Below are 21,085 nucleotides of genomic sequence, written 5' to 3'. Positions count from 1 at the left end.
AGCACCAAACCTTTCACGTTAGAACAGCGACTTTGCATAGAGCTGTGTATGTGAGCAGCAATACTAGTGCACTGCCAGTCACTTATACAGTTGTTACTGATTGATGCAGTTGTGGTAAAACTGCACCATTTAGGTAGAAACTTAAAGAGAACCTGTCACCTCCCGTGCCGGGTCAGAGCCCGGCCGACCCCCGCTAGAGCCCCTTATAGTCACCTCATTCCCGAAGTCCCGCTTCTTCAGCCGGTGCGGGGACGGAGATATCACCGTGGGAAGCCTGGTGAGCGCGGCTGAGATGAGTCCGACGCTCATAGAGAATGAATGGAGCAGTCATTCTCATCTCAGCAGCGCGCGCTCCGGGCTTCCCACGGTGATATCTCTGTCCCCGCACCGGCTGAAGAAGCGGGACTTCGGGATTGAGGTGACTTTAAGGGGCTCTAGCGGGGGTCGGCCGGGCTCTGACCCGGCACGGGAGGTGACAGGTTCTCTTTAATATTGCTGCAAAAACACATGAAAAATGTCATGTGTGAACACAGACTTAGAAACATAAACGATGAAGGAGAAAATGTCCATCTAGTCTATTCTTATATTACAATCTCCAGCAGAGGAGACCAATAATGGTTTATTCTAGCCTCACCACAAGGTGTTGGGCTAGAATAAGACTTTTAAGGACCTTCATGAAAGGCATATCAGTGGTCATTAAAGCGTTAAAGGGGTACTCAGGTAAATAAAAAAAAATTTCAAATCTGTCAGAAGTTACAGATCAGTAAATTACTTTGTCTTCCAGTACTTATCAGCTGCTGTATGTCCTGCAGGAAGTGGTGTATTCTCTCCAGTCTGACACAGTGTTCTCTGCTGCCACCTCTGTCCATGTCAGGAATTGTCCAGAGCAGTAGCAAATCCCCATAGAAAACCTCTCCTGCTCTGGGCAGTTCCTGACATGGACAGAGGTGGAAGCAGAGAGCACTGTGTCAGACTGGAGAGAATACACCACTTCCTGCAATACATACAGCAGCTGATAAGTATTGGAAGACTGGAGATTTTTAATTAGAAGTAATTTACAAATTCCTATAACTTCCTCACACCAGTTAATTTGAAAAAAAATTTTTCACCAGAATACCTCTTTTACCAGAATATCCCAAACGGATGGTCTTCATCTCTGTTGAATTGTGATTCAGGCACACCCGTGTGCACCCGCATCTGAATTCCCAGATGCACACAATGGAGCGTGCAGCCGGAGCATTATATTATGAGGGGGGGCATTATACTACCTGTGTCTGGAGGGGGGGCAGTCAGATGAGGGGGCATTATACTACCTGTGTCTGGAGGGGGGGGCAGTCAGATGAGGGGGGCATTATACTAACTGTGTCTGGAGGGGGTGCAGTCAGATGAGGGGGGGCATTATACTACCTGTGTCTGGAGGGGTGCAGTCAGATGAGGGGGCATTACACTACCTGTGTCTGGAGGGGGTGCAGTCAGATGAGGGGGGCATTATACTACCTGTGTCTGGAGGGGGTGCAGTCAGATGAGGGGGGCATTATACTACCTGTGTCTGGAGGGGTGCAGTCAGATGAGGGGGCATTATACTACCTGTGTCTGGAGGGGGTGCAGTCAGATGAGGGGGGCATTATACTACCCGTGTCTGGAGTGGGTGCAGTGAGATGAGGGGGCATTATACTACCTGTGTCTGGAGGGGGTGGTCAGATGAGGGGGGCATTATACTACCCGTGTCTGGAGGGGTGCAGTCAGATGAGGGGGCATTATACTACCTGTGTCTGGAGGGGGTGCAGTGAGATGAGGGGGGCATTATACTACCTGTGTCTGGAGGGGGGGCAGTCAGATGAGGGGGCATTATACTACCTGTGTCTGGAGGGGGTGCAGTCAGATGAGGGGGCATTATACTACCTGTGTCTGGAGGGGGGGCAGTCAGATGAGGGGGCATTATACTACCTGTGTCTGGAGGGGTGTAGTCAGATGAGGGGGGCATTATACTACCTGTGTCTGGAGGGGTGCAGTCAGATGAGGGGGGGCATTATACTACCTGTGTCTGGAGGGGGTGCAGTCAGATGAGGGGGGGGCATTATACTACCTGTGTCTGGAGGGGGTGCAGTCAGATGAGGGGGGGCATTATACTACCTGTGTCTGGAGGGGGTGCAGTCAGATGAGGGGGGCATTATACTAACTGTGTCTGGAGGGGTGCAGTCAGATGAGGGGGGCATTATACTACCTGTGTCTGGAGGGGGGGCAGTCAGTTGAGGGGGCATTATACTGTGTCTGGAGGGGTGCAGTCAGATGAGGGGGGGCATTATACTACCTGTGTCTGGAGGGGGTGCAGTCAGATGAGGGGGGCATTATACTACCTGTGTCTGGAGGGGTGCAGTCAGATGAGGGGGGCATTATACTACCTGTGTCTGGAGGGGTGCAGTCAGATGAGGGGGGCATTATACTACCTGTGTCTGGAGGGGGTGCAGTCAGATGAGGGGGCATTATACTACCTGTGTCTGGAGGGGGGGCAGTCAGATGAGGGGGCATTATACTACCTGTGTCTGGAGGGGGTGCAGTGAGATGAGGGGGGCATTATACTACCTGTGTCTGGAGGGGGGGCAGTCAGATGAGGGGGCATTATACTACCTGTGTCTGGAGGGGGGGCAGTCAGATGAGGGGGCATTATACTACCTGTGTCTGGAGGGGGGGCAGTCAGATGAGGGGGGCATTATACTACCTGTGTCTGGAGGGGTGCAGTCAGATGAGGGGGGCATTATACTACCTGTGTCTGGAGGGGTGCAGTCAGATGAGGGGGGCATTATACTACCTGTGTCTGGAGGGGGGGCAGTCAGATGAGGGGGCATTATACTACCTGTGTCTGGAGGGGGGGCAGTCAGATGAGGGGGCATTATACTACCTGTGTCTGGAGGGGGTGCAGTGAGATGAGGGGGGCATTATACTACCTGTGTCTGGAGGGGGGGCAGTCAGATGAGGGGGCATTATACTACCTGTGTCTGGAGGGGGGGCAGTCAGATGAGGGGGCATTATACTACCTGTGTCTGGTGGGGGTGCAGTCAGATGAGGGGGGCATTATACTACCTGTGTCTGGAGGGGGGGCAGTCAGATGAGAGGGCATTATACTACCTGTGTCTGGAGGGGGTGCAGTCAGATGAGGGGGCATTATACTACCTGTGTCTGGAGGGGGTGCAGTCAGATGAGGGGGCATTATACTACCTGTGTCTGGAGGGGGGGCAGTCAGATGAGGGGGGCATTATACTACCTGTGTCTGGAGGGGGGGCAGTCAGATGAGGGGGCATTATACTACCTGTGTCTGGAGGGGGTGCAGTCAGATGAGGGGGGCATTATACTACCTGTGTCTGGAGGGGGGGCAGTCAGATGAGAGGGCATTATACTACCTGTGTCTGGAGGGGGTGCAGTCAGATGAGGGGGCATTATACTACCTGTGTCTGGAGGGGGGGCAGTCAGATGAGGGGGGCATTATACTACCTGTGTGTGGAGGGGGGGCAGTCAGATGAGGGGGGCATTAGGGCTCGTTCCCACTGAGGAAAGGTAGCGGAATTCCGCGACGGAATTGTCCGCCGCGGAATGCCGTTAGCCTCCCGCTCATAATGGGACTCTATGGGAGACGCGCGCTCCTGCCCTGTCCGCGCTGAAGAATGAACATGTTCATTCTTCAGCGCGGACAGGGCAGGAGTGCGCGTCTCCCATAGAGTCCCATTATGAGCGGGAGGCTAACGGCATTCCGCGGCGGACAATTCCGTCGCGGAATTCCGCTACCTTTCCTCAGTGGGAACGAGCCCTTATACTACCTGTGTCTGATGCTACTGCTTATATCTTTATTTTTTGAGTTGGTGCAATAATTGAGAAGAAGTTTGCACTCTGGAGGTCCCAGTTGTGCAGGAGATCTGTAAGGCTTAGGCGCTGATCAGCTGATTCAGGATTCTCACATCAAAGATGATAGGAGTTTTAGTAGAAGTAACAGTAAGACTTTAATTAATGGATGACATTTTTTGTAGAAAACCCTCAATAGATCTGACAAAGAGGGTTCCCCTCAAAACGCCTCATCCATTGATGAAAGTCTTACTGTTATGTCTACTACTACTCCTATCATCCTACCATCACTCCTATAATACTGAATCAGCCGATCAGCCCCTAAGCCTCAGGGATCTCCTGCACAACTGGACCCCCAGGGTGCAAACTGTTTATCATCACATACAAATATATACACACAAAATGACATACTGCAGACATACACAAATATGCACAACACCTTACATATATACCTACATCTAATCATACTAACACACACACAAATAGACACAACACACCTTACATATATACCTACATCTAAGCATACTAACACACACACACAGACACATGACAGACACACAAACATATATACACAGATACAAAAGCATGCAGATTATATATATACAGTAAAATATCTATAGTACTACATTACATAATATACACTATATACATGATAGATGCCCGCACACACACACACACACACACACGCATGCATAAACACATGACACAGATGTACAAACACACACAGATTACAAAGACAGACAAATATACAGTTAACAAACTCACATGTTCAGCAGGGCAGGAAGCTCCATGGAGTCTCCATCTTTCCCTCCTCTTCTCCCAGCCAGGCCCGGCAGCCGGCAGCCTCTCCCCATCTCCTGTGCACCGACTGCACACATAGCAACAGGAGAGTCACATGACTGCAGAGGGGAGGGGCAGAGGGGAGGGGGGATGGAGGGCCCTGCTGCTGCTGCTGCTCTCCGCATCTTCCTCATGACAGGTAGGAAGAGAGCAGGGCCGAGGCTGGGAGCTGGGACACACTGAGTGCAGGGGGAGGGAGGGCCCATGATTAGTTTACATTAAGAACGGGCCCTGATGCCGCCTGTTCAGCAGTGTGGGAACAAGCAGGGGCCCCCTTGCGCTCCCTATCAAATGGTAGGCCCCTCTCTGGCTCAGGGACAGGGCCCAGCAAGGAGGGGGGAGGAGGCGGGGCCCACCGGGGAATCCCCCGGCTCCCCGGTGGCCCAGTCCGAGCCTGGGTAAAAGGCAGGAGGACAAACTTGATCAGCCCACAAGAGGAAGATTGCTCACTCCTTTGGCTGATCATTGTCTTTATTCAAAGAGCAATATCTGTCTGATTCGGCACATAATCGCTCCATGTAATAGGGCCCTTACTTATCATTATAGATGGAACAGTGAAAGGTGATTCCAGTGTATAGCAAAGACAGAAGCTTCACACTAGAGATCTGCCTTGCTTTTCCCTTAGAATGACCTCTGCACAGGTCACAGAACATGCCTAAAGACCTTTCCCTTTCACGTAAATAGGGTCTGGGCCAGACTATTGTGTCGATGACCATGGAACTTGCTGTTTAGCCTATCTCTAATGCTGCTAAAAAAAAAAAAACTCAGTCAAGATGTCTTCCTCTATAATAATGTACAAAAAAAAAAAAGTTACAATTAGAAAATAGAGACTGATTAGAGAAAAAAAAATGTGTTTCAATATGTGGATCTTAGGCCGCACATTCCCTTTAAGGTCATCCAGTCTAGAATATTAGAAGACAACTACTGAGATGGGGTTCATGGAGTAGCCATATATTATTTTATATAATAACCTTCAGGCAGCTATACAGTCACCAGAGAATGCTGTTCTAGGACGGTAGTGATACTCTATTATCTGAGCAAGGCAAACCGCTCCTGTCCCCACTCGTATATTCCAGCTTCCCCTCGCTCGCTTATATCCCAGAATTTCTCAGCAATCTGTATTGGAGGCCATATTGGAAGGGCTGATTCACCTCTCTGCTCGCTAGTTCTGAGGGCAGTCTATCAGTGAGATCTTTAATGGCTACACTCCGTATTTTTTTTTTTTTTTTTTATGTTTTCATCATTTACTTTACATTTTCAGGCAAAAGTGATGCTCAGTAGTTAATGAAGCCTGAAGGAAACATGGGAGAAGCATGAGAGCGTAAAGTACAAGGGGGCAGCGGGACTTTGTTCATTAGAGAGAATTATATAGATGTCTCATAAGGCACAGGGATGCTAGAGTTACGGCGACAGAACATTTTATACATTTTATGTATCAGAGCCGCTATCGTGTATAAAACAGATAAAAATATGCTGTCAAGAAATGATCAAATTTGTTAAATTAGTGCAAATTTGACTGGGCCTGTGACACATGCCTATAAACGCTGCTCCACCCCGGGAGGGATCTATCACATAGGATGCTACTTGCAAAAAAGGTGGGAATTAAAATAGTGTCCCTTTAAGGGTAAATTTAATATTTAGAAATTAGGTGCATAAAATCCTATAGATAGCAGCTTAAAATAATACTAAACCAGTAAGCGCATACTAATCTGATAAGGTGAACATGCGATGTGCTAAGCTGCTGTGATTGAAATGCCAAATGCAAACAAACTTACGTGCCCTGCAAGCTAAAACATGAACGGCATAAATATGAAAAATGATCTAGTCTTACGCTTTACATTAATATTGTAGAAGAGACTCCTATTTCTTAGAAAAAGCAAAGAAGGTGGAGAGGGGGGCGAATCTCAGGAGAGGCGCTTACAAGTACAAATCCATATTTTGGCTTAATATCAGCCAAATGTCTTTAGGCCAACATTCATTGGTCTTACTTGGCATGCCCAAGCTTTACTCTAATCCACCATTGTCCAAGAGCCTGGGGGTTTTAAAGGGGTCATGCAGCGCTACAAAAACATGGCCACTTTTCCCCCTACTGTTGTCTCCAGTTCAGGTGCAGTTTGCAATTAAGCTCCATTTACTTCAATGGAACTGAGTTTCAAAACCCACCCAATCTGGAGACAACAGTAGGGGGAAAGTGGCCATGTTTTTGTAGTGCTGGATAACCCCCTTTAAGGGCCTATACTTGTCGGTGAAAGTGCTATAGCATAAAAAAGGCCAAAAAAGTGGAAATATACAAGCTACATGGAGACAAATAAAAATGTCCTCTATGTTGGAAATCCAATATCAGGCTATGTTCACACAGGTCATGGAACGGCCGCTCTCAGAAAAGATCATCCCGGCTGGTACTGCAGTACCGGCCGGATGATCTCTAGCGCTGCTGATGAGGGTGCATCCGTGGGCGCCCGCATCAGAACTCACCACTGCACACTATGGCGTGTGGGGCCAGAGCCGCTTGCTCCATAGTGTGCACTGACAGGGTTTTCTACGGCCGCTATTCAATGAATAGCGGCCGCAGAAAACTGACATGTCCGTTTTCTATGGCGCCGCTAGGGATCCCAGACGGAGAGTATACACAGGTTCCCTCGGCCTGCAGCACAACGTAGGTTCCGTACCAATCACGACCGTTGCAACAACGGCCGTGATTAGTACGGAACTTATGTTGTGTGAACATGGCCTCAAGCTGTATAGTAGACTTGCGACAGAGATATATTCTATAAAAAGTGAATGGTACTGTCTTCTATGCTATGTATGTGGCATCCCAGAAGGAGCACAGAAGAGAAGCAGCTTGTTACAGTAACTGGCATGTCCGCATGGTACCCCTATGCTACATGGGAATTGTAGTTTTGCAACAGCTGGAGGACCACACGTTCCCCATCCCTGATCTATTCCATTGCAGGGAAACCAAGTAGATGGCATTACTATACTATTATTCCTGGATGCATATATACTCACACATACTCCAACATGGTTGGGCTAATAGTACAGCGGTCACATGACTAAGCTACTATATTACTTTATATTGTATGCAAAAGGCATGTCTACTGCACTGTTCATAAACCTCCCTTTTCCACCTCATCAAGTAGCATATGTGCCCACCAGACCAAGGATTAGTCATCTGTGTACAATGTAACTACAGTCATGGCCCCTAAATGTCGCTCAGCCATTACTTGTGTTCCAAAAAGTGATGTATTCTTTCTAGTCTAACCTGGTGCTCTCTGCTGCCACCTGTGTCCATGTCAGGAACTGTCCAGAGCAGTAGAAAATTCCCACAGAAAGCCTCTCCAGCTCTGGAAAGTTCCTGACATGGACAGAGGTGGCAGCAGAGAGCACTGTGTCAGACTGGAAAGAATACGCCACTTCCTGCAGGACATACAGCAGCTGAAAGGTACTGGAAGACTTGAGATTTTTTATATAGAAATCTTTTACAGATCTGTACACCAGTTTATTGTAAAACTATTTTATCTGCTGTAGTACCTTTTTAATGGCTCAAAAATGGGACCCAAGTGGCATCTATATATCCTAATGGAGCAAATAAACATTAAGTTATTAGCAGGCTGAGAATGGAGATCCAACTGCTGGAGGCCCCTTCCGACGCCTAGAACAAAGGGGCAGCTTTCCAGATTTTGTCTTCTACGATCACAGGAGATATTTTAAATGCATATGAGCAAAATTATACAAAAAAATTTCCCATTCATCTTTCCTACATCAATGATATGCAATAGATAAATAATTAAAGGCAGAGATGAGTTTTCTTCTCCTTTGTTAAAATGAATAATGAATCAAGGTTAAGAAGACAGAAAACGAGATTGTAGAGAAACCTTAACAATGGTTCCTCGGATTCTCGTCTGGGTAAAGAAGCAGATATATAACACTACGCTTATGGGGAAATCAATGTCACTAGCGGTAGGTGCGCTAAGGAGGTCCTAACAATGCTCGGCAAAGGCACACGGAGTAAAATGGCAGGGTGATTCCATGTTCTGTGTCACATGATATATGGGTCTTAAAGGGGTTATCCAGGGTTAGAAAAACATGCCGGCTTCCTTCAAGAAACACAGCACCACTCTTGTCCTCAGTGTGTGTGTGGTATTGCAGCTCAGCTTCATTGAAGCGAATGGAGTCAAGTTGTAATACCACACACAAAAAAAAAAAAAAGCAAAGCAAAAACAGCTGTTTTTTTTTTTTTTTTTAATTATGGACAACCCTTTTAATTCAGAGGTGAAGTTCATGTACAATCCCCATCATGCTAAAGATTTGGCTGTCTAGGCATGATGAGGATTGTAGATTCCCCCATCCCTGGCAGAAAGGAACAGCAGAAATATGGCTTTTTCCCATACAGTCAGAACGTTCATTTAAATCTAGTTTTTCCTATACATTTTATATGATCAGGTAATTCTTCAAAGGATATGGCCATCGATCAAACTGTTGACCCTTGACTTTTACTCTTTATTGCCTAATTTCACCATTTCAGGCACATTTAAAGTGGATATTAAAAAATAAAAATGACATATGCCTGCATCTGCAATAGCTACAGTAAGGGTAAAGGCACATAGAATAAAGGACATAGTTACATAGTATTGTTAGAAAAAGACACATGTTCATTGCATTCAACCGTGGAGATTTCTGTGAGATTTGGATAAAACGGAACATACATTTGTAATTACTGAGCCGAGATACTGTTTGTCCCATGTCTAGCCATGATTTTCAATCAGAATGAGTCACGGTCCAGTGAAATCAGGGAATAATAATCAGCAGCCGTGAGATAATGGCTCCCCATGCTGGTCCTCCTTACTGTCATCTCCTATCCTATCAGTACAGAAGCTCTGCCTACAGCAGCACTGATCAGAGATGCCCACCTTCTATGCAGAATGGAGAGGAGCGCCCCTACTAATGTTGTGAAGAGTCTCTCCAGACCCTTTTACTGCACAGATTATGACCTAAGGGGATGTCAATTCATGCAAATAAGTAATAATAAAAGGAGGTTGTTCCTTAAAGGAGGTTTTCAGATAGATAACATTTATGATATTGTGGTGGGGCCACTAAAAAAAAATGCACACTCACATACTTGGGTCCACTCAATCTGTGACATCACCCACAGCCCTATTACACTGGCTGATGATGGCCTGATCAATACTGTAAACGAGTGCCGATCTGCTAGATCAGTGCTCGTTTATTAGGCCTATTACACAGCCCAATAATCTTTTAGCAAAGGCTGCACAGATGTCTTTAGCGATGTCCGTTCAGGTTTTGCCAGTTTACATTTTACATTACCTGTCTGTGTTCCCGGTCTTCTCCTGCAGCTTCAGAGCGGCCTGTGCGAGCTGACAGGCCCCTCAGTCAGTCACCGGCCATTGTGGTCCCGGACAGTGATTGGCTGAGCGGCCTGTCGGCTTACATAGGCCGCTCTAAAGCTGCAGCGCAGGAGAGAAGAGGAAGCAGAGCGCAAGGGAAGACCAGGAAGACAGCCAGGTAAACTGTTTTTTTTAATCATCAGCCGTTGGCCGTGCATAGCTATTATACGTAGCAATGCACGGTCATCGGCTGATGATTTTAGGCCAGGGCCTTAAGAAACAATCAGCCGCTTATCGTTTCATCGACTGATCTTTCTCTCCATTATTAACCAAATCGGCCTGATTCGGCCTATTATCACTCTGTTTAATAGGGCCCTTATTCTCGCTTCATTTCATCGGTGGACAGTGTCAGCTGTGGCTGCAGGTCAGTCCCGCCTAGGTGACATTGTCCACCAATGAAATGAAGCGATTTTATAGCAGAAAAAAAACACAGACAAGTTTTATACAGGTACAGTATATAGCAAACATGTGGATAGTGCTGAGAACTGCACATAGAGTAAGGGGGTGGCAATATCACTTCAAGCCAATCACTGACTGTGGCAAGAAACAGCTGCAGTTATTGATTGCGTAGGCTGTCACTGGTGAGACAGAATCAGATGGGACAAATAGAGCAACAAGTGGGGAACGGGAAGAGCCAGGGGAGCCAGGTAGGTGAGTATGCATTTTCTTATAGTGGCCCCAGTACTGTAACTCGAAACCTTTATCCAGTATACCCCTTCAAAAGGTTTTATCACCCCACTCTATAACCCATAAATCATATACTTTATAACAACAAGTTAGATTGGGGCCTAAACTGTTACTCTCAGATGAAGAGCAGGGTGAGTATACACCATCTGTCTCCAATTAGCAGTTTTCAACAATATCATTCACAGAGGTCACAACCTAATGTTTATAAAGGTAAAAAAAAAACTTAGCGCTCACCTCCAACCTCTGGACCTTCTCCAGTGATAAAAGTCATAACGACCCTACGATGGACCACAGTAATATGCATTTTCAGACAACAACCACTTCCATGACAAATAATTAAAGGGGTTATCCAGCGCTATAAAAACATGGCCACTTTTCCCCCTCTCTTGTCTCCAGTTCAGGTGTGGTTTGCAATTAAGCTCCATTCACTTCAATGGAACTGAGTTTGAAACCACACCCAATCCACCCATGTTTTTGTAGCGCTGGATAACCCCTTTAAAGTAATTTTTTTTATATAAGCAGCCGGGTTGCATAAGGAATAATGGCAATGACAATTGGTAAGTGTGTTCAGGCCGTCTGGTAACTGGCATTGCATTCTCTTGCCTCACCAACGGCGTATTATATAATGCATCGATATAAAGCAAAAACTGGACTAGAAATCACAAACACCTACTTCTCGATGGTGAAAGACAAACTGTTCAAAGAATTCATTACCTGTTCTTGAAAAAGATACAATACCATGGTTGTCTCCTAAAGGAATACCCTGACTAGCTGTGTTCCTGTCAGTAGTGCTCTCATGCCTTAAGAGAATGACCTATATGCATGTCTAATGCATTTTGATCCCACAGAGGACCAAAATCCTTTCAACAATTACAGATACTGCGGGCCCAATGGCTTGCTGACCGTTGAGTGTGTTGTTAACGTTTTTTCTCCTCTTCTATTACCTCTTTCTGCAGATTCCAGCCGGTCTGGGACACACATGATCTCTGCGGACGATGCTGAATACCCCCGAGAGTACCGTACTCTCGGTAACGGGACCAGGCGGTTTTCTAATGTGGGCTTGGTGCACACTTCGGAGCGCCGGCACACTGTGATTGCTGCCCAGAGCCTGGAGGCCCTGACCAATCTCCAGAAGTCTGATATGGAAAGGAAGAGAGACGCCTTCATGGATCACCTAAAGAACAAATACCCTCAACATGCCTTGGCCATCCGTGGTCAGCAGGAGAGAATTCGAGATCAGGTGAGAGCAGGGCCACCCACATATCTTTATTATGTCAAATCTTTATAAAGAATTTTCCCATAGCATACAACTTTCCAGTCTTTTCTCTTTCCATGGATAAAATGTATACGTGACAAGTTTAAGGTTACGCAATTCATGGCTTTAAACCATTTTGGGTGGAGTTCTATAAGGTCTAAAAATAAAGCCTAGTCTTACATTTTCTGCATTTTACAACATGGCATTTGCAATTCTGTCAGATTCTCTTTACCTGTGGGGCAATTCGTCTTCTAGTAAGGAAGAACTGAGAGAATTTTAAAATGGCATGACGCAAATGTCAGCAAACGTGAACCTACACTTTAACTTCATCATGTAATTGACCTGACATTGGGTGATCCACGTTATCCATCATGCTCTCACACAGCACCTAGTGTCGAGAGGTGGAGGTTTATTCTCTTTGAAGATCTCAGGAAGGATAATATCCACTTGTCTGATGTTGAGAGACCAGTTTGGTCATGGGGTGATCTTACAATATTCAAAAACTAGTATTTTTCTTTAATACTATCTTCCGTAGTTATCCTTGAAGGGGACCCGTCACCATGAAAAGCTATTGTCATCATGTTATAGAGCAGAAGGAGCTGAGGGGATTGATATATATCTATATGGGAAAAGATTGAGTATAACTTGTAATTTATTAATTGAAATCTCTGATGTTTCCATGCTAAAGAGTCTGAGTGACTCCGCCCACTGGACTCCATAACACAGAATGATCAGGGATTTTAATCAACATCTTACAAGTTATATTGAATTTTTTTCCCACAAAGATATACAGTATATCAATCCACTCATCTCTTCCTGCTCTATAACATGATGGTGATAGATTAGATAGAATTGTCGTGGTGACAGGTTCCCTTTAAACCTAAACATGCACCCTTAGGCTATGTTCACACATGGTATAACAATGGCTGTTGCATAGTGATATAGTTCCAGCTCCAGTGTAAAATAAAATTTAAAGCATTTATTGAAACATGTTTTCTTTTTAAACGCAAAACCATGCATTTTTAAACATGTTTCAACAAAAGCTTGAAGTTTTATTTTACACTGGAGCTGGAACTATGGTTCATTACTTCTATTAGACATACATCGGGAGTCGGCCCTGTTTTCTTCCATGCTCCATACCAAGGGACCCAGCTTGTTGATGTGCTTTCCTATAGGAACGATAAGCTGACTTATCCGCCTCTACAAATGTATTATCTATGGGGCTGCCAAACATACATAGCTCAGTGCAGTGCACCATTCATTTCAGGAACAGGTTTATCCTTGTTCTTAGATTGGTGGGGATCAGACCCCTGCTGATCAGCATGTTATTCCCTATCCTATGTATAGGGATAAGAATTTAAGATAGTAATACAATACAATATGCATCCACAGGTGCTGCCTTATCTGCAAATGATGTCTATATTGTACTGCAATTGGCCCTTATTTTAAAAAAAGCCAGGTCTTATAGTAGTAAATATGCCATCTACTCTAGGTATAATGGTGCCAAATCAGTTCTTAAAACAGGTAGGGAACATGAAGGACATAGATGCCACATAAAGGAACAAGGATCCTAGGTAAAGACAAAAACATGTGGCCCTAGTACAGGGGTTCTGTCTGAAAGGTACCCTGTACCACCTTAAAGGAGAAGTCTAGTGAAAAATTTTGGTACAGGATTGTTTTGCCCCCCAAAAGTTAAACAAATCACCAATATACACTTATTACAGGAAATGCTTATAAATAGCTTTTTCCCCTGCACTTACTACTGCATCAAGGCTTCACTTCCTGGATAAAATGGTGATGTCACTTCCTGGATAACATGGTGATGTCACTTCCTGGATAACATGGTGATGTCACTTCCTGGATAACATGGTGATGTCACTTCCTGGATAACATGGTGATGTCACGACCAGAGCGGGTTGTGGCTGCTGGAAAGGATGATGGCAGGGGGATGCTCAGTGTCCCCCCCCCCCCAGTGCCCTGTGTCCCTCAGTGTCCCCCTGCCATCATCCTCTCCAGCAGCCACAGCCCGCACAGCTCTGGGAGTCGGGTCATGACATCACCATTTTATCCAGGAAGTGACATCACCATGTTATCCAGGAAGTGACATCACCATGTTATCCAGGAAGTGGATAAGCCTTGATGCAGTAGTAAGTGCAGGGGAAAAAAAGCACTTTATAAGCATTTCCCATAATAACTGTATATTGGTGATTTGTATAACTTTTGGGGGGCAATACAATACTTTAATAAAAATTTTCGCTAGACTTCTCCTTTAAAAGATATGCGATCGTTTTCTATAGTCTGTTGCATGTCGTATAAAAGGATATCCCCATGACTCCCATTTACTGGTTTGGACTGGCACACCTGTGATGGATTTTCTAGAGAACCATCAGGGAGGTAGCCTATGACATTGACATTTGGAGAATTAAATGCCATATGCCGTTCTTGCACAGTTGTCCCCTGCCAACTACATGCTAAGATGAAGGTTATGCATGTGTGAACATACTTTAAAGGACTGTATATCTGCACACAAAGCAATTCTTATAGGGGAGGATACATCTGCCATTTTATATAGAAAAATGTAATATGATACAGTGGAATACAAAAACGAGGCAGGCACAAGATATACTTCGCTATGACATCTTGTCGGATATTTAACCAACTCCTGAGTTTTAGAGTAGTTTCAGATAATGAACATCTGCACAGTTCTATTGCAATGTCCCAATGAGTTTATATATAATTAACAAGGAATCTATGGAATAAAATTTTTGTATGTGCAATAGGGGACCACAGGTTTATATAGGTGCCATCTCACCCTGAACCCGTAATATTGAGGTGTCAAACAAAACTTTTTATATGTTGCTGCCCATGGTGAGACTAACAATTCATTCCATAATTGCTATTATCTATTAATTCTCCTTCCCCCAGTTCTGAGCTTCTGCTTTCTGCTAAGAACACTTTGTGTGCGCTTTTCTCTCCCTCTCACCCTCCTCCCTTCTCCCTTCTGAGATGGATAGTATAAACAAGTCTCTGGCAGGCTTTATTTACAGAAGACAGAGAGAAAAGCAGAAAACAGCAGCTCAGAACTGGGAAGGGGAGACTGAACAGATGAAAACAATTCTTTCTATATTTTTTATTCTCACTAGAGATGAGCGAATCGCTCATCTAAAGAAAGCGGAGCGCTTCATTTGATCAGCGCTCCACTCATCAAGCCGCTGGCCTTTCAGCGCTGCTCCACTCCCTGATGCTCCTACCAGGATGCCGGGAAAAGCTGGATCCAATCCTGGAAAACTTCCCAGAAGCAGAGCAGCGCTGAAAGGCTGCCGGCTTGATCAGCAGGGCGCAGACCAAACGAAGCGCTTCGCTTTGTTTAGATGAGCAATTTGCTCATCTCTTAGGGTGGTATTACACGGGCCGAGCAGGGCCCGATAATACCTGTAAACAAGCAGCGATCTGCTAGATCGTTGCTCGTTTACTGGGCCTATTACACGGCCCGATAATCGTTTGACAAGAGCTGCAAGGACATCGTTACCGATGTCCTTGCAGCCCTTGCTAAACTGGTATACATTACCTATCCATGCTCCAGGGCTGCTCCTGCTGTCCGCTTCTCCCGGGGTCCTGTGCGTGCTCTAGCTTCACAGCGGCCTGTCAGCTGGTAGGCCGCTCAGCCAATCACAGGCCGGGACCGCCGCGGCCTGTGATTGGCTGAGCGGCCTATCAGCTGACAGGCTGCTGTGAAGCTAGAGCGCTCGCGGGACCCTGGGAGAAGCGGACAGCAGGAGCAGCCCTGGAACGTGGATGGGTAATGTATATCGTTAGTCGCCGGCCACACACCGCTATTACACACAGCGGTGCGCGGTCGGCGCCCAGCAAAAATAGGGTCTAACCTATATCAACGATCAGCCGATGATCGTTGTCATCGGCTGATCGTTGCATTTATTACACGGAGCGATAATCGGCCGAATCGGGCCAATTCGGCCGATTATCGTTCCGTGTAATAGTACCCTTATTCTCACCATGGGCAGCAACATATGAAAAGTTATGTTTGAGTGGAATACCCCTTTAAAGGCTCCTGAGTTATGTAAAAAAAAAGTGTAAACGATAAAGGTTGTCACATTCTATATCAGGGATGGGGAACCTTCGGCCCTCCAGCTGTGGCAAAACTACAATTCCCTTTGTGATTGGACAGCCAAAGCTTTAGGCATGATGGGAATTGTAGTTTTGCCACAGCTGGAGGACTAAAGGTTCCCCACCCCTGTTCTATATCATCATCTCTGACCTCCAGAGTACAGTCACCCTGCTGTCTCTTGGACATATAATAGCTGAATAAACTTGCTATATATATTTTTTAAACAACTGAAAACTATCTTTCTTCTCTCAATATAAAGTAAGTATAAAATAACTATGGTTGGTAATTGTTGGTGTGGACCCCTGGCCGGCTTATCCATCTCCGTAGCTTGTTGCAACATCCCAAGCAACCCCATTTTCCGCTGGCTTTTCTTTCATTAGACAAGATGGATAGTAGTTGTGTTCTTATGTTTTATATTTTATTCCAGTAAGCTGCATTGGGAACATTTTTCATGGCGTATCTCCTGATGATCAAGAAGCTTCGGGCTGATAAATGACGCTCGGGCTTGTTATCCTGCAGGCATTTCCAGATCTCAATTTTTTCATCTACATCTGTATTGTTTTCTTTTTTTTGTGGCGGGGGACAAATCGCCATAACTCATAATACAATCTGGTTCTTGCCCATTTCTGAGCTGATGCGATGTTTTTGGGCCCATCAGCCAACGTAATTGTTTAGTGAAAAATATCCATGTAAATCTATTTAGCGTGAGATTTAAATAACTTTGTAATCAAAAATAATGGGTTTAGCTGACAGGAAACAATTAGTGTCCCCTGTTTCAGCGCCAGAAAATACGGTCGCAGAATTTTAATTTAGTTTCCTTGCCGTAAAATCACCTTTTTAATATGTGTTATTTGTGATCACACTCAATTAATACCTATGTGAGCTGGGAGACGCATGTACAAGTAGATGACCCAGTCCATCCTCATTGCTGTTCCTTGACAGGTTGGGCTCCACCACCTTAAAGGCACACTGTCATTTTTTTTATTGCATTAGTAACATTGATGTAGTTAAAGGAAGAAGACAGCTGACACCACCTTTTAAATAGAGCTTTCCCTTCAAGTCAGTCTTTGACTTTGAAGCCTTAGAACATGACTGGGTGATTAAAGGGGTTATCCAGTGTTTAAAAATGTTTTTTAATATATTGCTGCACTCTTGGTAACCATAATAAACATTTTGGGGGAGATTTATCAAACATGGTGTAAAGTGAAACTGTCTCAGTTGCCCCTAGCAACCAATTAGATTCCACTTTTAACTTTTCAGAGAGTCTGTGAGGAATGAAAGGTGGAATCTGGTGGTGGAGGTGGAGCCAGTTTCCCTTTACACCATGTTTGATAAATCTCCCCCGTTATGCTTATTTCTCCTCGTCCCGATGCAGTGCACACACATCTCAGGAGTGACAGCCCACTCAGCCAATCACTGGCCATGGTGCTGTCCCGTCTCGAGTGGGCTGTCACTACCGAGACACGTTTGTCTCAGAAATAGCGGAGCTGCAGTCAATGAGGGACACTTGAGAGGCTGCATCGGGACACCAGGGGAGCGCGGAGAGGTAAGCATAACATGTTTATTAAATTTACCAAGAGTGCAACAATATCTAAAAACTTTTTAAACACTGGATAACCCCTTTAATGAGCCAATTCAGAAGGGGCATCTTCTCCTTTTTAGGCGGTTTCTGGCTTAAGGGCCTTTTAAACAGGTTGATTATCCGCCAGGTGCCTTGCTAGAAACACTCCTTCGGCTGACAACAGGCCTGGTTAAAAGTGGCAAAGATCAGCCAAGGACAGGCAGAATGCCTAATCCGTGGCTGATTGCATCTTATGGACTGCTTTAAAATGTTTTGCTATCGGCCACATAGCTGGGTGTCCTCCTGGGTGTGGCTGATAGCAAAGGGAAACTGACAGTACATATATGCATATATCCGTGCTGTCAGTTTCCAGATCACACAAGCAGTGCATACTTACCTTCTGCGCTGCTGTGTGATCCGGCATCCCTCTGTTTGGCTTTCCCATCCTATTCTCTGACTGCTGCTGTGTCTTCAGGCTGCTGCCTTCTTTAGAATGACTGATTTGCCGGAAAAGACGAGGCGGCCTGAAGATAAAAAGGCGGCTGGAGAGCAGGACAGGAAAGGGATTGGATAAAGTGGAATGCTGGATCACACAGCAGTGCAAAAGGTAAGTATGCACTGCTTGTGCATAACGTCCATGGCCCCATACATATGATACAGGGATCATTTGTGCTGCTTGGCCTCTCGATTAGTTGTGCCATGTAAAGGCACTGCAAACGAGCGCTGATCTCTGTGATTGGCACTTGTTTGGGCTGTGTAAAAGGACCCTTTAGCCTATTAAATCCTATGTTATGTTCTAAGGCTTCTAGAGGGTAAATTCACATCTGCTGCGTATTTGACATCGCTTGAGTTTTTATGTTGTGTTTTTCTATGCTGCATGGTTGCATGTTGTTTAAAGGCCATTATGTAAATCCAATCTGAACAAGGACCTGTATAGGAAAAAAAAGCCTTAAATTGGACTGTCTATAGACATCTGCTCACCCGCAGCCGAAAGTGAAGTCATTACCATATATAAGATCTGAGTTTCCAGACCGGTGGGGGGGCATTATCCATCACCTGCAACCCTGCTGGGAACATTGCCTGAAATTCATTTAGACAGATGGTAGACTTTAAGCCAGATTATATCAATGCATACACCTGAGGGATATCTGCCTACTGTTCAGGGCTTAAATGAAAGGAACCAATGATCACAAAAATCATATAAAATAATCTATAAAGAGTCAAATTTTTTTCCCTTCTGATCTTTGCGTATAGATAGATACAGAATCTTCCTGCAGTTTTTACGCACCAATATGGATGTACTACTTTGCTTTCCCGTCAGATGCTCTTTTCCGGTTCTATATTGTATTCTGATATATTCCAAGATAGACAGATGCTCCGTCTAACAGTAATGATTTAACAACATAGGTCTTATCACAGAGACTATTTACCATGTAATGGCATCACTATCTGGAGGATTGGGCATTGCATTTGACAAATTAAATATCTTGCAATCAGTTGTCTTTGTTGCCAAGTATGTGCCATAGTGAAGGTCGCATTGGGCACAGCGACATCTTTGCTTTGATAAATTAATTCCCGCTCCACTTTTGCAGCCAGGAGACAGTCTAGTGCAGAAGGCTTCCTGGCTTTTGAAGTGGCGAATAAAAGATTGGGGTGGTTCTGTCATATAGTTTGAAGAGTGTCTCAAGTGGTAGATGCATCTAAACTGAAATCTTTCTGAAATGGCTGTTCAGATCTCTTCTCGTCATAGACAGGTCTGACATGGCAGCGAGAGGATGGGTGCAGCTTAGAATAAGAAAGCTCTAAATTCAGCTGCCTGTCAGATAGTCTGGAGACATTTAACCCATTCGCTCTCTGCACCGATCTGTCACTTATCCAGGTTATAGGCCTATAGATGTTGCCATGTTCCCATATTTCAGTGACGACGATTGAGTTCATAAAATTCAGTATTTTACAACGGACAATATTATAGCCCATTGCTTCTTATTGAGCTATCCACACGTTCTGTTTTTTTTTTTTTTTTCACCGATCCGCAATCCATTCCGTGAAAAAATAGGACAGGTCGTAACTTGGCCTGTCCGCCATAGAAGTCTACGAGATCCGTTCTTTTCAAGGATTGCATGGATCTGACATCTGTGCAATCTGTGAAAAACACGTATGTGATGTAATCAGTGTAAGGCTATGGTCACACGTAGTATGAGGCTGTTCTGTGACATGGCCAGGTCACGGAACGGCCAGTCTCAGAGAAGATCATCCCGGCCAGTACTGCAGTACTCCCCACAGCACGCAATGGAGCGTATGGCCGGAGCCGCTCGCTCCATTGTGTGCACTGTCAGGGTTTTCTGCACCCGCTATTCACTGAATATCGGCCGCAGAAAACCGACATGTCAGTTTTCTAGGGCACCGCTAGGGATCCCAGCCAGAGTGTAAACTATGTGTATACACTCCGGCCGGGATTCCCTCAGCCTGCAGTACTAGGTAAGTACGACAGAAATCATATGTGTGAACATAGCCTAAGGCTACATTCATACGTCCCGTAAAATTTTAGGAACCATTCAAATGAATGCAGCCATTCACACAATCTGTGCTGTGAATAAAAAAAACAGGACGTGTCCTAGTGCGAATCGCAGCACGGATCCCCCACCACCCAGCAGCAGAGATGACAGGAGCGCAGAAGACAACTACTCGCCTACTCCCCCGTGCCGTGGAACATGTGAGCTGGCACAGGGGAAGTAGTTGAGTTGTTGTCTTCTGCGCTCCTGTCATCTCTGCTGCTGGCCAGTTGGGAGACTGCACTTCTGTTGGGGTTTATGTGCCGCGATCCTCCTCCGGTCATAGTGGCACCGCGGATCACGGCACGGATAATGTGAATGAGGCCTTATTTAAAAAGCATTGAACAGATCTGTGAAAACCACGGACACAGATGCAAAGCAGATGCCATCACGGATGTTTTTTCACCGATCATGGAGGAAGATTGCGGACTTCTTCCACTGACCTTGAAAATCACTGAACGTGTGAATAAGGCTTAAATAGAGTACAGCTGTAGTGAGAGTAGAGGTTGGGGCAGTGTTGGCCTTAGGGTCGATGGCGTCCTATGCACAATAGTAACCCTTTAGAGAGGTGACAAACTTATTTTAGTACTGTTATTGAGCCCCTGACAGTCCTCTCCATGGTGCACAGCTATTTCTCATTTTCTCCATTTCGAGGGACAGGACTAGAACTGGACTGTCTGCCAGTAGTACACACACGGCCTTCCTTTCCCTTACACACAACACAGCACATACAACTCCCTGCTGCACCATGATATAATAATGTTGGAGGAAGGGCCCTGTACTGGCACTGTGCTAAGCTGAGGATTTAAACGATATGGCATTCGG

At 45.4% G+C, this 21,085-nt stretch overlaps 1 protein-coding gene across 11 annotated transcripts in view; it reads left to right on the top strand.

Moving 5' to 3' along the window:
• The window catches only part of SRCIN1 (SRC kinase signaling inhibitor 1), a 165,162-nt gene that overhangs the window by 23,586 nt on the left and 120,491 nt on the right, over positions 1–21,085 (top strand). For all 11 annotated transcript variants that reach the window (XM_069953482.1, XM_069953489.1, XM_069953481.1 and 8 more), the window contains exon 2: positions 11,723–12,006. In XM_069953482.1, the coding sequence (XP_069809583.1) occupies positions 11,746–12,006 (261 nt within the window). In that variant the 5' untranslated portion in view covers positions 11,723–11,745. The remainder of the gene's footprint in view (positions 1–11,722; positions 12,007–21,085) is intronic.

Source organism: Dendropsophus ebraccatus, chromosome 14, assembly GCF_027789765.1.
Source record: "Dendropsophus ebraccatus isolate aDenEbr1 chromosome 14, aDenEbr1.pat, whole genome shotgun sequence".
In the NCBI taxonomy this organism is placed as follows: Eukaryota; Metazoa; Chordata; class Amphibia; order Anura; family Hylidae; genus Dendropsophus; species Dendropsophus ebraccatus.
This window is presented reverse-complemented; position numbering and strand designations above follow the sequence as displayed.